General features: G+C 37.9%; 1 protein-coding gene across 2 annotated transcripts in view; it reads left to right on the plus strand.

Moving 5' to 3' along the window:
* LOC143036727 (solute carrier family 23 member 1-like) overlaps positions 1-21536 on the plus strand; it is a 55752-nt gene that overhangs the window by 26014 nt on the left and 8202 nt on the right. For both annotated transcript variants that reach the window (XM_076204379.1, XM_076204380.1), the window contains exons 7-9: positions 13823-13964; positions 18675-18788; positions 19832-19971. In XM_076204379.1, coding sequence (XP_076060494.1) covers positions 13823-13964; positions 18675-18788; positions 19832-19971 — 396 coding nt within the window. The remainder of the gene's footprint in view (positions 1-13822; positions 13965-18674; positions 18789-19831; positions 19972-21536) is intronic.

Here is a 21536-nt window from a genome sequence, read left to right on the forward strand (position 1 = left end):
AAACAAGAAAAAGAATATGTAAAATGCTGGTACAACAAAAGCTGTAGGGAGTTAAAAGACAAAAGAGACAAAGCCTGGACCAGATGGAAAAAAGACAGAAGACCTGAAAAATGGAAAATATATACCTGTTATAGAAATGAATATGTACAAATGTGCAGAGAGGAAAAGAGAAAATATGAAAAAGATATCATAGAAAAGTGTAAAGATCAACCAAAACTATTCTACAGATTTGTAAACAATAAACTGAAAAACAAACAAGACTTGGAGAAATTAAGACAGGAGGGAGTTGAATACACTGAGGAAATGGAAATGGCGGAAATTATGAACAAACATTTTAAATCAGTGTTTACAAGGGAGAACATACAACCTGAAGAGAACGAATGGAAAGAGAAAGTCCCCCCTATGGAAGAAATAGAAGTTATAAAGAATGAAATATTAACACACTTGAGTAATCTTGATGTCAGAAAATCGCATGGACCAGATGAAATAGCAAACTGGATACTGAAAGAATGCAGGAATGAACTGGCAGACAAAATACATAGCATACTAAATAGTTCCTTGAAAGAAGGAAAAGTTCCAGAAGATTGGAAAAAAGCAAATATAGTACCTATATATAAAGGAGGAAATAAAGAAGAACCTACCAACTATAGACCAGTCTCTCTAACAAGTGCAATAGCAAAAATTTGTGAAAGAATTATCAAAAGTAGATGGGTCAAATATTTAGAAAAAAAACAAAGTGTTAAATCCAAGGCAAGTTGGATTCAGACAAGGACGATCATGTGTCACCAATTTAATATGTTTCTATTCAAGGCTAATAGATATAATACAAGAAAGAGATGGATGGGCGGACTGTGCATTTTTAGATCTAAAGAAAGCTTTTGACAAAGTACCACATAAGAAGTTGCTTAAGAAATTAAAAACTGAAGGAGGAATACAGGGCAAACTACTAAATTGGATGGAGGACTTTTTGCAAGAAAGAAAAATGAGAGTAGTGATAAGAAACCAGCACTCAAAATGGGATGAAGTAATAAGCGGTGTTCCGCAGGGAACAGTTCTGGCCCCAATAATGTTTGCTATATATATTAATGATATGGATGAAGGAATAGAAAGCTATATGAGCTTCTTTGCAGATGATGCAAAACTACTGAAAAGAGTGAAAACTGAAGAAGATTGTGAATCACTACAGAGAGATCTAAATAAAGTACAAGAATGGAGTAGGAAGTGGGAGATGGAGTTCAATACAAAAAAGTGTAGTATAATGGAATTTGGAAAAAGCAAAAACAGAATAACAGGAGCATATAAATTGGGAGAAGAAGGACTAAAAAAAGTAGAAAATGAGAAGGACCTGGGAGTCATTGTTATGAATAATATGTCACCTGAGAAACATATAAATAAGATTTTTGGAGAAACTTATAATCTAATAAGAACAATCAAAGTTGCATTTACATACCTGGATGAAGAAATGGTGAAGAAAATCCTAATCACCCTGATAAGACCAAGATTGGAATACGCAGCAATGATATGGTCACCAAGTACAAAAAAATGTATAAAAAAAACTTGAAAGAATACAAAGAGCAATTACAAAATTGGCACCAACACTCTCAAAACTATCATATGAAGAGAGACTAGAAAAACTTGAACTACAGACACTAGAGCAAAGAAGAGAGAGAGGAGATTTGATAGCTATTTACAGAATCATGAAAGGCATAGAAATTACTGACAGAGAGAATCTGATAAAATGGGATGACAGAAATACTAGAGGACACGGAAAGAAAATAGAAAAAGACAGCTATAGAAGAGATTTGAAAAAGAACAGCTTTCCTCACAGAGTAATAGACAGTTGGAACAAGTTAGATGAGAAAGTGGTGTGTGCAAAAACAATACATGAATTTAAAAATAGTTTAGATAAAATGAGATATGAAGACGGGACCCCACGAGCATAGCTCCCCTTCCCGTAAAATACAACTAGGTAAATACACTTCAACGAACGGACGGCTTAGAAGACGTTCTGAAGAAAATTGAAGTATTGTGGATCCCAATGCAAAGAGAAGTGCCTATTGTATTTACAGGGTGGGGGGGACATTGCTCGTGAGGTAGTAGGAAAGTAGGGAAAGAGGAGAAGGGGAGGGATTACTGAGGGAAATGGAAGGAAATGAGGAAGGAGTAGACTTGGCCCAGACAGACAGGCGAAAGGTAAACAAAAGACCCCCCGACGACGATGAAATGTCTAATAAAAATGTAAAGATTAGAAGTATAGATAAGAGCAATACAGTAGAAAGTGATGAGAATATTTTCCAGGGATTTAAAGAGGGTGGGGGGGACACAAACCCCCCCCGACTGACAAGACTAGAAGAGAAGGTCGATAAGATGATCGAGGACTTGGAGCGTAGGTTCGGTCATGTTAACAATATTATAAGGCGGGTTGAAAAATTGGAAGAACTAGAGAAGGCGAACAAAAACTTAACTGATGAAATAGAAAACCTGAAAAGACAGTTAAAAGAAGTAAAGGTGGAGAATGAGGAATTGAAGAAGAATAGTAAAGAAAACAGAGAGGGATGGAAGTCGATAAAAGAAAACAGTAAAGTTGCATTTACTGATATAATTAAACAGCAAATGAGAGAACAAACTGAAGACTCAGTTATTAAAGTAATGAGACAGAAGGAGAATATAGTAAGAGACTTAGCTGACAAAAAGAAATGTATAATTATATTAGGAATGGAAGAGAAACATAACCCAGATAGAACCTCAAGAACCAATGAGGAAAATGAAAAAGTAAGCAGTTTACTAAAATTAGTTCAGGAAGATGAACCAGAAATTATGAAGGAAATTGAGGAAAAATTCAGGCTCGGAAAGTATAGTAAAGATAAGACCAGACCAATTAAGATTAAATTCAGGTCACAAACGACGGCAGAGAATATCTTATCCAAAACAGGGAAACTAGCAACAAGTGAACAATATAAAAAAGTATGGATAAAAAGGGAAATGAATAAAGAGGAAAGAGAGGAAGAAAAGCAGAAAAGACTTGAAGCTAAGACAAAAAACGAGAACAGAACGGAGTCAGAGAAAGAGAGATTCTATTGGAGAGTAGTGAATATGAAACTAAGGCAGTTCGACATACAAGAGAAAAACAAAAGGGAAACAGAGAACACAATGGAAGTGACAGAAAACTAAGAGTGTCTTACACAAATATAGATGGATTAATAACAGGATTGAATGAGCTGAATGATTATTTGAAAGAAAAAGAACCGGACATAATGGGAATTGTAGAAACAAAATTAAAAGGCCCAATACCACCCAACAGTGTAGGACATGATGCATATAATCATTGGATTAAAAACAGAGAGAAAAAGCAAGGGGGTGGAGTTATGTTCCTGACTAAGAAGGATATAAACGTGAAGAGTGTCATATATGGAAAGAATACAGTAGAGATGATTATGATAGAAGTGGAAGACAGAGATAAGAAGAGCAGAAAATTTGTGATCAATTATGTGCCACCGAAAACAGCCTCATGGGAGGAGAGTGAACATAAAAGTATGTTAGAGGACACAAAGATAACATTAAATAAAATAATGGAAGATGGAGGAAGAATAGTTATAATGGGCGACTTTAATTGCAAAGAAATCTGCTGGGAAGAAATGACAGTAAAGGGTGGAGACGGCTCATGGGGAAACGCTCTACTTGAGATGATTACTGACCATACAATGACACAATGGATACAGGAGAACACCAGGTATAGAAATGAAGAAGAACCATCGAGACTAGACTTAATAATTACATCGGAACCTAGAATAGTGGACAAGATTGAATATAAAACACCAATAAGTAAAAGTGACCACATATTGATTGAACTGGAACTTAATGAAGAAAAATATAGGAAAAGAAATGAGCAATATAGAAAAGGAAGAATGATGTATGAAAAAACAAACTTTGATAAAATAAGAGAATTCTTTCAACAAGAAAACTGGGAAGAAATATACAAAGAAGAAACAACAGTGGAAGAGAAATGGAATATTTTGACAAAAATTTACAAAAAAGGAGTGGAAAAGTATGTCCCAAGACAAAAACAAGAAAAAGAATATGTAAAATGCTGGTACAACAAAAGTTGTAGGGAGCTAAAAGACAAAAGAGACAAAGCCTGGACCAGATGGAAAAAAGACAGAAGACCTGAAAAATGGAAAATATATACCGGTTATAGAAATGAATATGTACAAATGTGCAGAGAGGAAAAGAGAAAATATGAAAAAGATGTCATAGAAAAGTGTAAAGATCGACCAAAACTATTCTACAGATTTGTAAACAATAAACTGAAAAACAAACAAGACTTAGAGAAATTAAGACAGGAGGGAGTTGAATACACTGAGGAAATGGAAATGGCGGAAATTATGAACAAACATTTTAAATCAGTGTTTACAAGGGAGAACATACAACCTGAAGAGATTGAATGGAAAGAGAAAGTCCCCCCTATGGAAGAAATAGAAGTAACAAAGAATGAAATATTGACACACTTGAGTAATCTTGATGTCAGAAAATCGCATGGACCAGATGATATAGCAAACTGGATTCTGAAAGAATGCAGGAATGAACTGGCAGACAAAATACATAGCATACTAAACAGTTCCTTGAAAGAAGGAAAAGTTCCAGAAGATTGGAAAAAAGCAAATATAGTACCTATATATAAAGGAGGAAATAAAGAAGAACCTACAAACTATAGACCAGTCTCCCTAACAAGTACAATAGCAAAAATTTGTGAAAGAATTATCAAAAGTAGATGGGTAAAATATTTAGAAAAAAACAAAGTGTTAAATCCAAGGCAATTTGGATTCAGACAAGGACGATCATGCGTCACCAATTTAATATGTTTCTATTCAAGGCTAATAGATATAATACAAGAAAGAGATGGATGGGCGGACTGTGCATTTCTAGACCTAAAGAAAGCTTTTGACAAAGTACCACATAAGAAGTTGCTTAAGAAATTAGAAACTCAAGGAGGAATACAGGGAAAACTACTAAATTGGATGGAAGACTTTTTGCAAGAAAGAAAAATGAGAGTAGTGATAAGAAACCAGCACTCAAAATGGGATGAAGTAATAAGCGGTGTTCCGCAGGGAACAGTACTGGCCCCAATAATGTTTGCTATATATATTAATGATATGGATGAAGGAATAGAAAGCTATATGAGCTTCTTTGCAGATGATGCAAAACTACTGAAAAGAGTGGAAACTGAAGAAGATTGTGAATCACTACAGAGAGATCTAAATATAGTAAAGGAATGGAGTAGGAAGTGGGAGATGGAGTTCAATACAAAAAAGTGTAGTATAATGGAATTTGGAAAAAGCAAAAACAGAATAACAGGAGCATATAAATTGGGAGAAGAAGGACTAAAAAAAGTAGAAAATGAGAAGGACCTGGGAGTCATTGTTATGAATAATATGTCACCTGAGAAACATATAAATAAGATTTTTGGAGAAACTTATAATCTAATAAGAACAATCAAAGTTGCATTTACATACCTGGATGAAGAAATGGTGAAGAAAATCCTAATCACCCTGATAAGACCAAGATTGGAATATGCAGCAATGATATGGTCACCAAGTACAAAAAAATGTATAAAAAAACTTGAAAGAATACAAAGAGCAATTACAAAATTGGCACCAACACTCTCAAAACTATCATATGAAGAGAGACTAGAAAAACTTGAACTACAGACACTAGAGCAAAGAAGAGAGAGAGGAGATTTGATAGCTATTTACAGAATCATGAAAGGCATAGAAATTACTGATAGAGAGAATCTGATAAAATGGGATAACAGAAATACAAGAGGACATGGAAAGAAAATAAAAAAAGATAGCTATAGAAGAGACTTGAAAAAGAACAGCTTTCCTCACAGATTAATAAACAGTTGGAACAAATTAGATGAGAAAGTGGTGTGTGCAAAAACAATACATGAATTTAAAAATAGTTTAGATAAAATGAGATATGAAGACGGGACCCCACGAGCATAGCTCCCCTTCCCGTAAAATACAACTAGGTAAATACAAGGACCTGGGAGTCATTGTTATGAATAATATATAAATAAGATTTTTGGAGAAACTTATAATTTAATAAGAACAATTAAAGTGGCATTTACATACCTGGATGAAGAAATGGTGAAGAAAATTCTAATCACCCTGATAAGACCAAGATTGGAATATGCAGCAACGATATGGTCACCAAGTACAAAAAAATGTATAAAAAAAACTTGAAAGAATACAAAGAGCAATTACAAAATTGGCACCAACACTCTCAAAACTATCATATGAAGAGAGACTAGAAAAACTTGAACTACAGACACTAGAGCAAAGAAGGGAGAGAGGAGATTTGATAGCTATTTACAGAATCATGAAAGGCATAGACAAAATTGTCAGAATATTGTATAACTTGCTAAGATCAATAAAAGTGGCATTTACATATTTGGACAAAGAAATTATTTAAAAAATTATTAGTCACACTGATAAGGCCTAGACTAGAAAATGTGGCGACATTGTGGTCACCCAGTACCAAAAAGAATTTAAAGAAAATTGAAAGAATCCAGAGAGCAACCACAAAAATGGCTCCTGCACTTTCAAACTTGTCATATGAGGAGAGACTGGCTAAACTGGATTTACCAACTCTGGAGCAAAGAAAAGAGAGAGGCGACCTACTGACCATCTATAGAATCATGAAGGGCACAGAAATACTCGATAGAGAGGACTTGTTAAACTGGGACAAGAGAAACACAAGAGGACATGGAAAGAAACTAAAAAAACATAGTTATAGAAGAGATCTGAAGAACAGTTTTCCACATAGAGTGGTGGACACTTAGAACAACCTGGATGAAAAAATAGTGTGTGCAAAAACCATTCATGAATTTAAAAGCAAACTAGACACTGTGAGATACAAATGCGAGACACCACAATCATGGCTCCCCTTCCTGTAAAATGCAACTAGGTTACACCCCTTTCCCATAAGATACAACTAGGTAGATACACATAGATTATCGAACACTAGGCAGAAGATATTTGTCATCCATAGAAAATGATAACTGAAGGACTGACTCAGTGAGAGATTATACTATAATTATTTCTTAATATAGTCAGGATACCTCAAATCCCAAAGCACCTCTTGTGGTCATATGTTCCCCATCAAAATATGGATAACTTCAGTATTCTGCTCCATCACAGCAAAAAGTGTTGGTATCAACTAAATGGTGAGAAGAGTTTTTGCACGTAAGAAAAATGACCAATGTTTACATGCTGCACCTTGGTCTTTGGAACACATGTTGGACTCGTGACCGACAGCTATTTCCCTCCCAGAAGAGAGCTCAGAGCTTATATGACCGATCACTTACACACACACCCAACTCCCGCCCATGAGAATTGGAGTATTGACTCGAAGTGCAGCGATACTGAAATTATTTTAGCCCTGGGCAGGATTCGAACCTGGACCGCTGTAGTGACAGGCAGGGACTCTACCAACCACGCCACCGAGTCATACAGTATTCAAACGACTGATTATTGCCACAATATACATTCCATAAATTTTATTTTCTATTTCAAATGACTGTTTGATTATTGATTGCCACAGTATACATTCCATAAATTTTATTTTCTATTTCAAGATAATTTCATACTGTTAAATAATGTATCTCTTATTAATGAATAAGTCATATACATATATTTTAAATATGTCATAAATATAAATACTATTAACATATATCTTCAGTTTCTTTCCCTTGGATCTCTTCTGAGATGTGAAATACAACAGTATTGTGTTGGGCATCCCTAGGCTTGGATTCCAACCCAAATCCTCCAGTGTTGGACAAAATCCTTCTCTAGAATCAGAATCTAACCCATCCATTGACTAGTGTAATTGTACCTTTACAAGGGGGAACAAGCCTTTTGGTATATGTGGTGCTGGGGGGGGGGGGTTCACCTAAAGAAAGAAAACTCTGTTTATTATTATTTATCATATTTATCACAAATACTTTAATGTTGGTTTTCCTTTAATGAAACATAAATGATTTCTAAATACAATATTGATACTATAATTGAAATATGGTTAACTTCTATACTTATATTTATTCTTATGAAATCTCAAGCTGTTTGACAAAGAAAATGAAAGGTTACAGTAAACTGGCCAAAGTGAAACGATATCTTTGGAGGGCATAATTGGATATTTTAAGGTGAGGCATCCCTACTATATTAAGAAATAAAGATAATATGATCTCTCTTACTGAGTCAGCCCTTCAATTACCATCTTCTATGGATGACAAATATCTTCTGCTTTGTGCTCAATAATCTGTGTTTGTGTGATTCACCACCATGGTCTTGGATCACATGTTGGACTTGTGATCAACAGCTATTTCCCTCCTGGAAGAGAGCTCAGAATTCATATATGACCGATCTATGGGTAATGTTGTGACCTTACATGCACACACACACCCAACTCCCTGCCCACGAGAGTTGGAGTAATGACTTGCAGCACAGCAATACTGAAATTTCAGCCCTGGGTGGGATTCAAACCCAGACCACCGTAGTGGCAGCTGTGAATGCTACCACTGTGCCATCAAGTCTTGTGTGTGTGTATTTACCTAGTTGTATTTACCTAGTTGTATTTTACGGGAAGGGGAGCTATGCTCGTGGGGTCCCGTCTTCATATCTCATTTTATCTAAACTATTTTTAAATTCATGTATTGTTTTTGCACACACCACTTTCTCATCTAACTTGTTCCAACTGTCTATTGCTCTGTGAGGAAAGCTGTTCTTTTTCAAGTCTCTTCTATAGTTGTCTTTTTTTATTTTCTTTCCGTGTCCTCTTGTATTTCTGTCATCCCATTTTATCAGATTCTCTCTATCAGTAATTTCTATGCCTTTCATGATTCTGTAAATAGCTATCAAATCTCCTCTCTCTCTTCTTTGCTCTAGTGTCTGTAGTTTAAGTTTTTGTAGTCTCTCTTCATATGATAGTTTTGAGAATGTTGGTGCCAGTTTTGTAATTGCTCTTTGTATTCTTTCAAGTTTTTTTATACATTTTTTTGTACTTGGTGACCATATCGTTGCTGCATATTCCAATCTTGGTCTTATCAGGGTGATTAGGATTTTCCTCACCATTTCTTCATCCAGGTATGTAAATGCCACTTTGATTGTTCTTATTAAATTATAAGTTTCTCCAAAAATCTTATTTATATGTTTCTCAGGTGACATATTATTCATAACAATGACTCCCAGGTCCTTCTCATTTTCTACTCTTTTTATTCCTTCTTCTCCCAAATTATATGATCCTGTTATTCTGTTTTTGCTTTTTCCAAATTCCATTATACTACACTTTTTTGTATTGAACTCCATCTCCCACTTCCTACTCCATTCTTGTACTTTATTTAGATCTCTCTGTAGTGATTCACAATCTTCTTCAGTTTCCACTCTTTTCAGTAGTTTTGCATCATCTGCAAAGAAGCTCATATAGCTTTCAATTCCTTCATCCATATCATTAATATATATAGCAAACATTATTGGGGCCAGAACTGTTCCCTGCGGAACACCGCTTATTACTTCATTCCATTTTGAGTGCTGATCTCTTATCACTACTCTCATTTTTCTTTCTTGCAAAAAGTCTTCCATCCAATTTAGCAATTTACCTTGTATTCCTCCTTCATATTCTAATTTCTTAAGCAACTTCTTATGTGGTACTTTGTCAAAAGCTTTCTTTAGGTCTAGAAATGCACAATCAGCCCATCCATCTCTTTCTTGTATTATATCTATTAGCCTTGAATAGAAACATATTAAATTGGTGACGCATGATCGTCCTTGTCTGAATCCAAATTGCCTTGGATTTAGTACGTTGTTTTTTTCCAAGTATTTTACCCATCTACTTTTGATAATTCTTTCACATATTTTTGCTATTGTACTTGTTAGAGAGACTGGTCTATAGTTGGTAGGTTCTTCTTTATTTCCTCCTTTATATATAGGTACTATATTTGCTTTTTTCCAATCTTCTGGAACTTTTCCTTCTTTTAAGGAACTGCTTATTATGCTATGTATTTTGTCTGCCAGTTCATTCCTGCATTCTTTCAGAATCCAGTTTGCTATTTCATCTGGCCCATGCGATTTTCTGACATCAAAATTACCCAAGTGTGTCAATATTTCATTCTTTGTTACTTCTATTTCTTCCATAGGGGGGACTTTTTCCTTCCACTCAATCTCTTCAGGTTGTATATTTTCCCTTGTAAACACTGATTTAAAATGTTTGTTCATAATTTCTGCCATTTCCATTTCCTCAGTGTATTCAACTCCTCCTTGTCTTAATTTCTCCAAGTCTTGTTTGTTTTTCAGTTTATTGTTTACAAATCTGTAGAATAGTTTTGGTTGATCTTTACACTTTTCTATGATATCTTTTTCATATTTTCTTTTTTCCTCTCTGCACTTTTGTACATATTCATTTCTATAACCAGTATATATTTTCCATTTTTCAGGTCTTCTGTCTTTTTTCCATCTGGTCCAGGCTTTGTCTCTTTTGTCTTTTAACTCCCTACAACTTTTGTTGTACCAGCATTTTACATATTCTTTTTCTTGTTTTTGTCTTGGGACATACTTTTCCACTCCTTTTTTGTAAATTTTTGTCAAAATATTCCATTTCTCTTCCACTGATGTTTCTTCTTTGTATATTTCTTCCCAGTTTTCTTGTTGGAAGAATTCTCTTATTTTATCAAAGTTTGTTTTTTCATACATCATTCTTCCTTTTCTATATTGTTCATTTCTTTTCATATATTTTTCTTCATTAAGTTCCAGTTCAATCAATATGTGGTCACTTTTACCTATTGGTGTTTTATATTCAATCTTGTCCACTATTCTAGGTTCAGATGTAATTATTAAGTCTAGCCTCGATGGTTCTTCTTCATTTCTATACCTAGTGTTCTCTTGTATCCATTGTGTCATTGAATGGTCAGTAATCATCTCAAGTAGAGCATTTCCCCATGAGTCATCACTGTTGCCTTATCTAATTTATTCCAGATATCCACCACTATGTGTGGGAAGCATGTGTGTGTATGATATATGCAAAGATTGTCAAATATCCATTTTATAGAGATTGCGAGTCATTCAAAGTTATTTTGGATAAAATATTTGAGGAAGTGGCATAGGCATTGGCTCTGCCAATGAGAATTCCTCATTCTGGATAGAGGGTGGGGCTTGCTGTAGTGACTTTTACATGATTGGTGGGAATTTCTCTACACGGTAAGGCTGGACTTGCATGTAACCACTTATTATAGGATGAATGAATGCAAAAGCTGAAATGCAAGCTTTTAGTCAATTAATGTAACTGTACCCTTACTTTGACTAATCCTCTGCCCATTCCCCCTCTCCTTATAACAGAAACTCACATTTATATTATGTGTAAGACAATCATTAAGCACACAATAATTTTTTTTTTTTTCACTAATCACAACTTGATTACCATCGAGAGGATTCACCTAGGACTTAAAACTACAATTCTATCTTTAAATACTCAGACAAAACAGAGGGCAACTTAAGGCCACACTGTGTCTAGACCAACCCTTAATATTCTCTGTGCCTATAATAATTTATACGTTACCCTGAATATGGACACTTTATGTATGTTCAATTATGACAGATGGACACTTAATTGGCTTACCATCAACCTGCCAAAAGTGAGTCCTGAGTAGCAATGGCAATTATGTATTCACTTGGCAAATCTACTAAATTATTTACCACTCTTATATTTCCAAAGGGATAGTATTTCAAGGCTGGGGGGAAAAGAGGATGGAGCACACCAACCTACCCAGAGCAAACCCTGAGTAGCAATGGCACATTAGATTTGGGTATGCCGTGCAGCCAAATGCCTGCAAAAAGTCCCAGCTGCTTCTTGATCAAAATGTGTGACTCTGACTTCTCCTTTGTGTGTACACTCCGTGCCCAGTTTTTGACAATTACAGATTAGCCTGAATATATATACATATATATATATATATATATATATATATATATATATATATATATATATATATATATATATATATATATAGGGGTTATAGAAAATGCAAGATAAGGTTTCTGAATATAGTGAAAATGCGGAGTTAAAAAAGAGAAAAAGAAAAAGAAGAATTTAAGTCACAGTGATAGGGTTCAGACACAGTTTTTGTTATGAGGTGGTAGTCGGGGGCAGAGGTGTAAGCATTGGGCACTGACGAGAAGGGGGAGAAGGAAAGGGAGTTATTACATGCATAGAAGGGGAATGGCAACAAAACATGTTTATGTATAAGATGGCTTCTTTAAGTGTCAATATGTGTGATTATTATTCACTGACTTCCTAGACGAATTTTTATCATAAATAATGCATACATGCATATACCATAGGCTTTTTCCCCCTTATAAGGGAGGTAGCCAAAAAACAAAGGCATAAAAACCACTCCTACCCATTCCATCCCTATCACACTCCACTCCCCTCCACCCTCTTCCCTCACTCTTATCTTGGCACCTCCTGGATGATGGGTCATCGCTGCATTTCGCCCACTGCCCTGCGTCAGAAGCAGTGTCACACGACACAGCACATCCACAGCAAGGCTGCTTCATTAAATTGGTGACCCCCCCTCTCCACCCCCTTATGCAGAAAAGGAGAAGGTGGGGAGAAATCCCTTCGGGCTGCGTCAAATTATTTCTCACACATACTCCCTCACCCCCATCCCCCACCTATTTCACCTCATGCATCACAGCATCATCCATATACAACCATTCTCCATTCACCCCTGTCTTCTATCCTCTCCCATCCTTCCTCAACAGACATTCCCCTCTTTCCCAAAGCTCCTTTTAACCCCATCCACCCATCTCATCTTAGGTCAACCCCTCACATTCACTCCTTCCACCTCTGCCTTCCACACCTCTTTTACTAGTCTTTCTTCACTCATTCTTTCCATGTGTCCAAACCATCCCATAAATAATGAGGATGAAAATTATGGCCAAGGTAGGATTGATAGGCAATATGCGTGAAAGAGACTCTAGCTAGAAAAGTCTTCATCATCAAAGAAGCAAAAAATTATGTTGACAAGGTAAGTGATATGTTGCCCTGAGACCACATTAAACATGGCAGAAGTATACATTTTATAGACTAACTGTGGTAAATTAGAGTATCATCTAAAACTCTGCCATGTTTGACTATACTCTAAGCAAGTGCTTAGTGATCTCCATTTGGAAAACATAACCAACATATCATTCCCAAAATGTTGAGATCAGTAAGCTATAGCTCGTCTCATAAATTGTATTTGCATTTTTTTAAGACCTCAAGCTGATCATAGCTATACCAGTCATGTAAATGTAATTAGGGTACTAAAGTCAGACAGAAAATCAGTACAGCTAAAAAATCATATTGCAAGTTTGGAAATATTTCTCTCCCATCAGTAGCTATATAATTAATGGAAACTAATGACAACTGTGTGCACAAAGTGGTTCTATGGGACAGATCTTTGAATTATTTCCCCACCACCCATCTCCAAAATCCACCAATGCCTTCATTTCCACCTGGAAGTGTGGCCCCTAAGAAGATGACTTTGATCTCTGTACCAAGCCCAAATTCTCATTCTCTGACTTATTATTTGCCTTCTAACATTTTTTTTTAATGAAACATGAAAATTAATGAATGCTTTCCTCCTACAATTACTAGTTGGTGAGAAACAACACCAGTCATACAATGCACTTAACAGTCCATTGTTTTAGCTTTTCAATTGTTGGATGCTGAGACTATGGTTTTACTCAAACAATTTCAGGAAAACAAGTGACTCACAAATTTCCCTTGGCAGGTTCTGCTTGCCATCATGATGTCATGGCTCTTATGTGTCATCCTGACCTACAGTGGGGCTTTGTCTGAGGACTCAGAGGCAAGAACTGACATCAGACAAAACATTTTGATAGAAGCCCCATGGTTCTACTTCCCCTACCCCTGTGAGTTGTTACAGAAAATGGCAATTCCATTTCCTGGCCTTATGTAATTAATATTTAATTGGTGGGCTCAAACTCCCCTTCATAAGAACTGTGCACCACATACATACATATATATGTATACCAAATGTTTTTTCCCCCTTATAAGGGAGGTAGCCAAAAAACAAAGGCATAAAATCCACTCTCACCCATTCCATTCCTACACACTCCACTCCAATTCACTACCCTTCCTCCCTCTTTATCTTGGCTCCTCCTGGATGATGGGGCATCCCTGCCTCTTTCCCACTGCCCTGGATCAGAAGCAGTGTCACAAGACACACCACATCGACAGCAAAGCTGCTTCATTTAATGGGTGACCCCCCCCCCCTCTCCATCCCCTCATGCAGAAAAAGAGAAGATGGAGAGAAATCCCTTCGGGCTGCATCAAATTATTTTTCACACATACTCCCTCACTCCCCATCCCCCACCCACTCCCTTTCATGCATCACAGCATCATCCATACACAACCATTCTCCATTCATCCCCATCTTCTGTCCTCTCCCATCCTTCCTCAACAGACATTCCCCTCTTTCCCCAGTACCCCTTTTACACCATCCATCCATTTCATCTTACGTTGCCCCCTCATGTTCACTCTTTTTACCACTGTATTCCACACCTCTTTTACTAATCTTTCTTCACTCATTCTTTCTATGTGTCCAAACCATCTCAATACTCTTTTATCAACCCTATCTCCCAACTCCCTTTCCACCCCCATTCTCTTCCTTCCTCACCTCCTTGTTTCTCACTCTATCCAGCCTAGTAACCCCTATCATACTTCTCAGACACCTCATCTCAAATGCATTCAAACTTCTCCTTTCTTCCTCTCTTATGTTCAATGTTTCTGCCCCATACAGTGCTGTCGGCACAATCACTCCTTCATACAATCTCCTCCTAGCATCCATTCCCAAATGTATATTCCTCATTAGATTTTTTAATCCCCCAAGGTATTTACTTGTTTCTTTCAATCTACATTCTACCTCCACTCCTCCCTTTCCCACATTTGCACCCACATATCTAAAACTATCCACTTCCTCCAGTCTCTCCATAATACATCCAATCTGTTGCCACTTTCTCCCCTTGTACATCTCATCACCTTACTTTTACCCACATTTACCTTCAACTTCCTTCTTTCACACAACTTCCGAAACTCTGTCACTAACTTCCTCAATCCCTCTTCTGATCCTACCACAAGTGCAGTGTTGTCAGCAAACAACAACTGGCTCACCTCCTACTTTTCTCCACTTTCTTTAATCATCTCCAACCCTTGACCCACTACCCTTGCATTCACCTCTCGCACCACCCCATCCATGTAAAGATTGAACAGCCAGGGTGACATAACACATCCCTGATGAAGTCCCACCTTTACCTCAAACCATTCACTCTCTCTATTTCTAATCCTAACACAAGCTCTACTACTCTCGTAAAAACTCTTGACTGCTCTTAACAGCTTTCCTCCTATCCCATATATCTGCAGTACCTCCCACAGTGCCTTCCTGTCTACCCTATCATAAACCTTTTCCAAATCCAGAAAGGCCCAAAAAAACATCATTACCTTTCCCTAAAACTTTCTTACATATATGTGTTACCACAAAAACTTGATCTATGCAATCCCTACCTGTCCTAAACCTTCACTGTTCCTCACCAATTACTCCCTCTATTCCTCTCCAAATCCTCTCAGTCAAGACCCTCCTATAAGCCTTCCCAACTACACTTAACAAGTTGATCCCTCTGAAACTACCACACTCACACTTGTCCCCTTTTCCCTTGTAAAGTGGAACTATACAGGCACTCCTCCAGTCCTCTGGCACTCTACCCTCTCCTTAGCAAACATTAAATAACCTCACCAACTAGTCCACCATCATTGTACCCCCTTTTTTCAGGCATTCTGCATGACACCCATCCAACCCAGTTGCCTTGGGGATTGGTGCCACCTGCGTAGAGCCGGTGGCCAGGGCTGGTTGCCGCCGTTTGGCCCCCAACTCTTGGGGTTGGGGGGTGGTCCCACGACGTAGACGCTGCGGCTCCAAGACCTTAATACACTGAAAGACAACACACTGCTGCATGCCAGACCCCCTGATATCCACCCTTCTGAATCCTCTCTCCCACGAAAGGACAGAGTCCACCTGGCCAGACTGCAGTGCGGCCACCACCCAGCACTTCTAAGCTACCAGAAGAGGCTGGATGACCGCATTGTGAATAGCTGCCCAGGATGTAACACTTCACCCCATACCATACAACACATAATGGAAGACTGCATTATACACAATCATGCACGCAAACAACACAATATACACTCTATAAAGGATTTGTGGGAAAACCCAGTTTCGGCTGTGGCATTCCTTGGGGAGACGGGACTGCTCGGACAGACAGTCTAGGGAACGACAACAACAACAACAACCCAGTTGCCTTACCTGCTCTCATCATCTTAACAGCTGCTTTCACCTCATCTTTCCTTATTTCTCCTCCATTTTCCTCACTCATCACTATCATTTTCTTAGCGCTTCCTACTGCAACTACCTTTCCCTCCCTATCCTCCTTCACATTTAGCAACTCCCTAAAATACTCTGCCCATCTTCCTCTTATTGCCTTCTCTTCCATTATCATCTCTCCATCTGCACTTTTTACCTTTTCTTCTCTACTTGATTCGCCACCTCTTCCTCTCTTAATTTCTTTCCAAAACATCTTTTTATTACTTTCAAAATTTTCTGTCACACTCTTACCCCATTTCACACTCTCCTCTTTGCCTCCTTTATCTTATGCTTTACTTCTCTTCTTTTTGTACCTCTCTTATGATTCTTTTGTCCTATTTTGTAACCAATCTGTGTATGCTTGCATTTTCTCTTCTGCAACCTTCTTTGCTTCCTCATCCCAACACTCGTTACCCTTCCTTCTATTACCTCCCATCCTCCTTGTTCCACACACCATCTTTGCACACCTTGTGACTCCCTCCTTGAACCATCCCCATTCCTCCTCCATTCCTAGCTCTACTCTATCCTTCACTCCTTCCCACTCCTCTCTCAGCTTCTTCTTGTACTCCTTCTCCTTTTCTTTCTCATTTAAGCAGTTTACTTTAACCCCTTCCATACGGTGCCGCCTACGTAGGCGGCATGGGGAGCAAGTGGATACGTGAGGCTGCCATATCGGCGTCTTGATTATATTTATTGTAGTTGTCCCTGCGTAACTGACATACTCTCTAAACTGGCTTCATCACATTTTCTATGGTTATCAAAATTCATGGGTGAAAGAGAGAACGATCGATATAAGCAGTGACTATTTTTTATGATGCGAGTATTATGACGCAACATCGTACGTCTGGCAGCTAATGCTGCCCCGCGAGATTTTGGCCCGGAGTGAAGTGGTTAAGCACCTCTCTACCTTCTGTCTTTTTCCTCTTTCTCCATCTATCCTCCACTCTCAACTTACCTTCCACCAAAAAGTTATCTGATATTCCCCCACTCTCTCCTCTTAGAACAAGTATGTCCTTAACTCTTCCTACTATTCTCCTGGTTACCACTATACAGTCCATTAATGCCCTAACAACAGTCCATTAATGCCCTTCCATCCACCACCCTTTCCCATGTGTACTTATGTTTGACTTTCTTCCTAAACACTGTATTTGCTATCATCAACTCTCTAGACACATTTCAAATGTCAAGTCTCCACATGGGAAGCATATAGAAACCACTAGTTGGACCAGTGTTTACCTTAGGTTCACAGGCCTGGTCTGGGGATTGCATCCCCAAGGCTGCAACCCCAACCTTCTCAATGTGGGGTAGGAAAAGGTGATGGACAGAGTATGAAATGAGGAGGTGAGGCAGAGAGCAGGGATGGAAAGGGAGCTGGCAGATAGAACTGATCAAAGGATACTGGGATGGTTTTGGTTTATGTAAAAAATGCAAGAAGAAAGACTTGCAAAAAGTGTTGAGGCCCAAGGTGGATAAATTGAACTTGAGAGGAAGACTGAGAATGAGTTGGATAAATGGAGTGAAGGAGGCCTTGGGTAAAAGTGAATGTCTATTGAGCAGGGAAGGGAGAAGGCAAGAGATAGGTGAATGGAGAATGATTATGAATGCATTATGGATTTCTCCTCATCTTCTCTAGTTACTTATGACATGAATGAACAAGAAGGGAGGGTCACCATGTAAATGGAATGGTGGAGGTGGGCCAGCTTCAGATGTTGAACCCTGCCTTGGATGTGCTGTATCTTGCTGCATTGCTTCTGACCCAGGCACTGGGTGGGGAGCAGGGATGGCCCTTCATCCATGAGGAGCTAAGATAAAACAAACAAATGGGTGTTGGATGGATAGGTGTGGGATAGGTAGGAGGTGGGTTTATGCTCTGCCTGGCTACCTCCCTTATTAGAAGGAAGAAGCCTTTTGATATATACAATAGATAGGACAAGGAAAGCCTTTGAAGTTGGCTGTACTCACTTCTGATATAAGCAGATATTTGTTGTTACATGCTTGTTTTATTTTGAGAGTTGTTAGGTTCAGTCCTACGTATATTCCCCCTGGTAGCCTTTTATAAATAAATTGGAACCACAATTTTTTTTTCTAATGACCCACATACCTATCTGCTCCTTTTCCATTGCATCAGTTGCAGCCTTTCTTTCTGTTACTGTTATCCACTTGTATGTTGCAAAAACTTATAACTTTCTTATCTTTCCCTCCTCAGTCCAATGGGGGCTGCCTACTGTTACTCTGGCTGGTGTCATTGGGATGATGGCAGGTGTCTGGGTCTCCATTGTTGAGAGTATTGGGGACTACTATGCATGTGCTCGCCTTGCTGGTAAGTTTAACAGTTCTATTGCAATTTTTAAAATCCACAAATAAGAAATATCTGCATGTCTGGTGACATACTCTGTAGATTATCTTGAAAATTAAGCTAGATGATTTTATTCAAGTGAAAGGAATAGACTTGGAAAAAACTACAGCCTAGAGGGGGTGCAAACACAAAAGGATAATAATAACCAATGCCAATCACTGGATGGAAACCGACAGCCCCACAGCAGCTGGCAACAATCCTCAGGCCTTCTTATGGATATCTCTAAAAAGAATTTATGGACTAATGTCTATTTTGTAATAGTGTGCTAATATTTCTGTGTCACCAGCTTGTAGCAGCAAGAGGAGGGAAGCAATTGCCACCTATCAGCTCTCCTGAAGTGAAAAGGTGGAAGAAATGGAGTTGAAGTTGACAGAGAAAGATCACAAACCTTCTCCAGAGACCAAGTATCAGCTTACCTCCTGGAGGAGGTGAGGATGTTGACAAGTTTTGAAGATGAGAAGCAGCAAGATGGTTTTCTGATGTCTTTTGCAAAGGACAACCACTTGCAAGTACCTGTCATTGGTCCCAATGGCATAGGATGAGGACAGGCATAGGATGAGGACAAAGAAATGGAAGAATGGGAGAAGAGATAGGATATGAAGAAAAGGAATGAAGAGCAGAGGACAAAAAAAAAAAAAAAAAAAAAAAAAAAAAAAAAGAGGTTGAGATGACAGCAATTCAAACCTCGCCATCAGCAAGTTGGACCTAGGGTATGGTTAACTAAGTTCCAGGCTACATAAACCCATGAAAGGGGAACCATCCTAGCCTCCTGATAGGAGGACTTTGTGATGGTAAACTGAATCATCATCAAGATTAGGAACAGAATGAAGAGAACATGGAAAAGCAGTAAGAGAAATAAGCAGCTGACTACAGTGACAGTAGTGGCAATCAGTTACAGACTCATGAAACAAAAAGAAAGAAGAAGAAAAAAAAAGACAACCCTAATTTTCTTCTTTATACAATACAAATATTACCCATTGTTTTCACCTACCCTCTTCTCGTCACAGGTGCTCCACCTCCGCCAGTGCATGCTGTCAACCGAGGAATTGCTATTGAGGGTATCGGGTGCATCCTGGCTGGTATCTGGGGCTCTGGTAATGGTACCACTTCCTATTCACAGAACATTGGTGCCATTGGTGTCACTAAGGTAAGAATATGAACACTCAGATGCTTGTTTAATTATAATCCTGTTTTGGTATGTCATGTTATTTAATTTTTCTAGCTAAATATATGGTACTATCAAAGCTTTTTTGTGGAGCCCTGTATGTATGTACATGCATACATACAGGGCTTCAAAAGGTCATAAGAACAAAGGATGTGAAGAAATACATTTTCTATATGGATGCATACATATTTGGAATAGCTTAGGACCTTAGGTGATATAACCCAAGCTTGAACAATACATGAATTCAAATCTAAATAAGATAATTGAAAATCAAAGATATATACTAAGTTGGAACTGTACATGAATTTGAGTCTAGGTATGATAAATTTTAGAGTAGAAGATGGAACCCAACATACATCACTCCTTTCCTGTATACTACAATTAAGTATATACAGTACATACATACATAGTCTACATACAAAAATCACAGTCAGTATGAGATCTCTCTTGGGCCCATCTGATTTTCTGTAATTCCTGTTGCTGTGTATTGGATGTTTGGGCCACAATTTTCTTCATAATAAACTTATCCAATTTATACAACCTATGGATTAAATTTAAGTTATGAAAAATGTATATTTGATCACACTGGATTCTATTTTGTTCCTATTTGAGTAGGACAACAGTTTCTTTCTAACCTTCCTAATTAATACAGTGCTCAGAGTTCCTTATATGCACAAATAATGTGAGGGATGTTTGTGTTAGAAGTGGGCCCACACAAGAAACACTAATCTCAGTATATAGTTTATAAGAACTTCATTTGACCATGCCATTACAGCATGGTTCCTAACAATCAAGAAAACAGACATCCTAAAAAGAACACAAAGCAAAACATTAAGAATAATAACTGGATGCAGGTATGGTCTGAGAACAGTTATGATCTGATCATAATACAAGCTTGGTGAATCAGGGTACCAGGCAACAAGGTAATTGGACCTTTCCCTCCAGCTCCTTGTTGTTCTACTCATATGAGTACTGGTCCCCTTTACACTTCTGATGTCTCAGATTATGTACTACTTCCTGGTGCTCAAACTAATGTGTAATTGCCCACTCCATCCAGAGGTACAGGTACATTTTGGAATTAATAGGTGACCCAAGCTGCCATGTAGCATTCACTATAACATGTTGATATTGTTGATGGCCTGCTACCATCTATCCAGTGGTAATTGATATTTACTCATACCCTGGGATGGACCCCCTTTATTGTCCTACATTTGCTGCTATAGCAGTAGAATAATGTAGGGTATCATTAATGGTACTAGACTGATCTGGTACTCACTCATACTGTTTTGGTACCTTTTAGTAATATTTCATTGTTCCTGAAGCATAATCCAATGTTCCTTTATTATGATGGTGCTCAAATCTTGGTCTCAATCCTACGTGTTACAAACATTTTAGTAGTATTAGCAAATCTATAATAATATTTATGTGTAATGTGTACTGATTGGTATTACTCATGACTGTTTCTGGTCCCCTTAACCCCTACGTACGTTGTCTGTGTAACTTAGTGTAGAAAAACAATCTAATGAGGACCACAATGAAAATAAGCT

Source organism: Oratosquilla oratoria, chromosome 21 (genome assembly GCF_046742065.1).
Source record: "Oratosquilla oratoria isolate Oo_2021 chromosome 21, ASM4674206v1, whole genome shotgun sequence".
NCBI lineage: Eukaryota > Metazoa > Arthropoda > Malacostraca > Stomatopoda > Squillidae > Oratosquilla > Oratosquilla oratoria.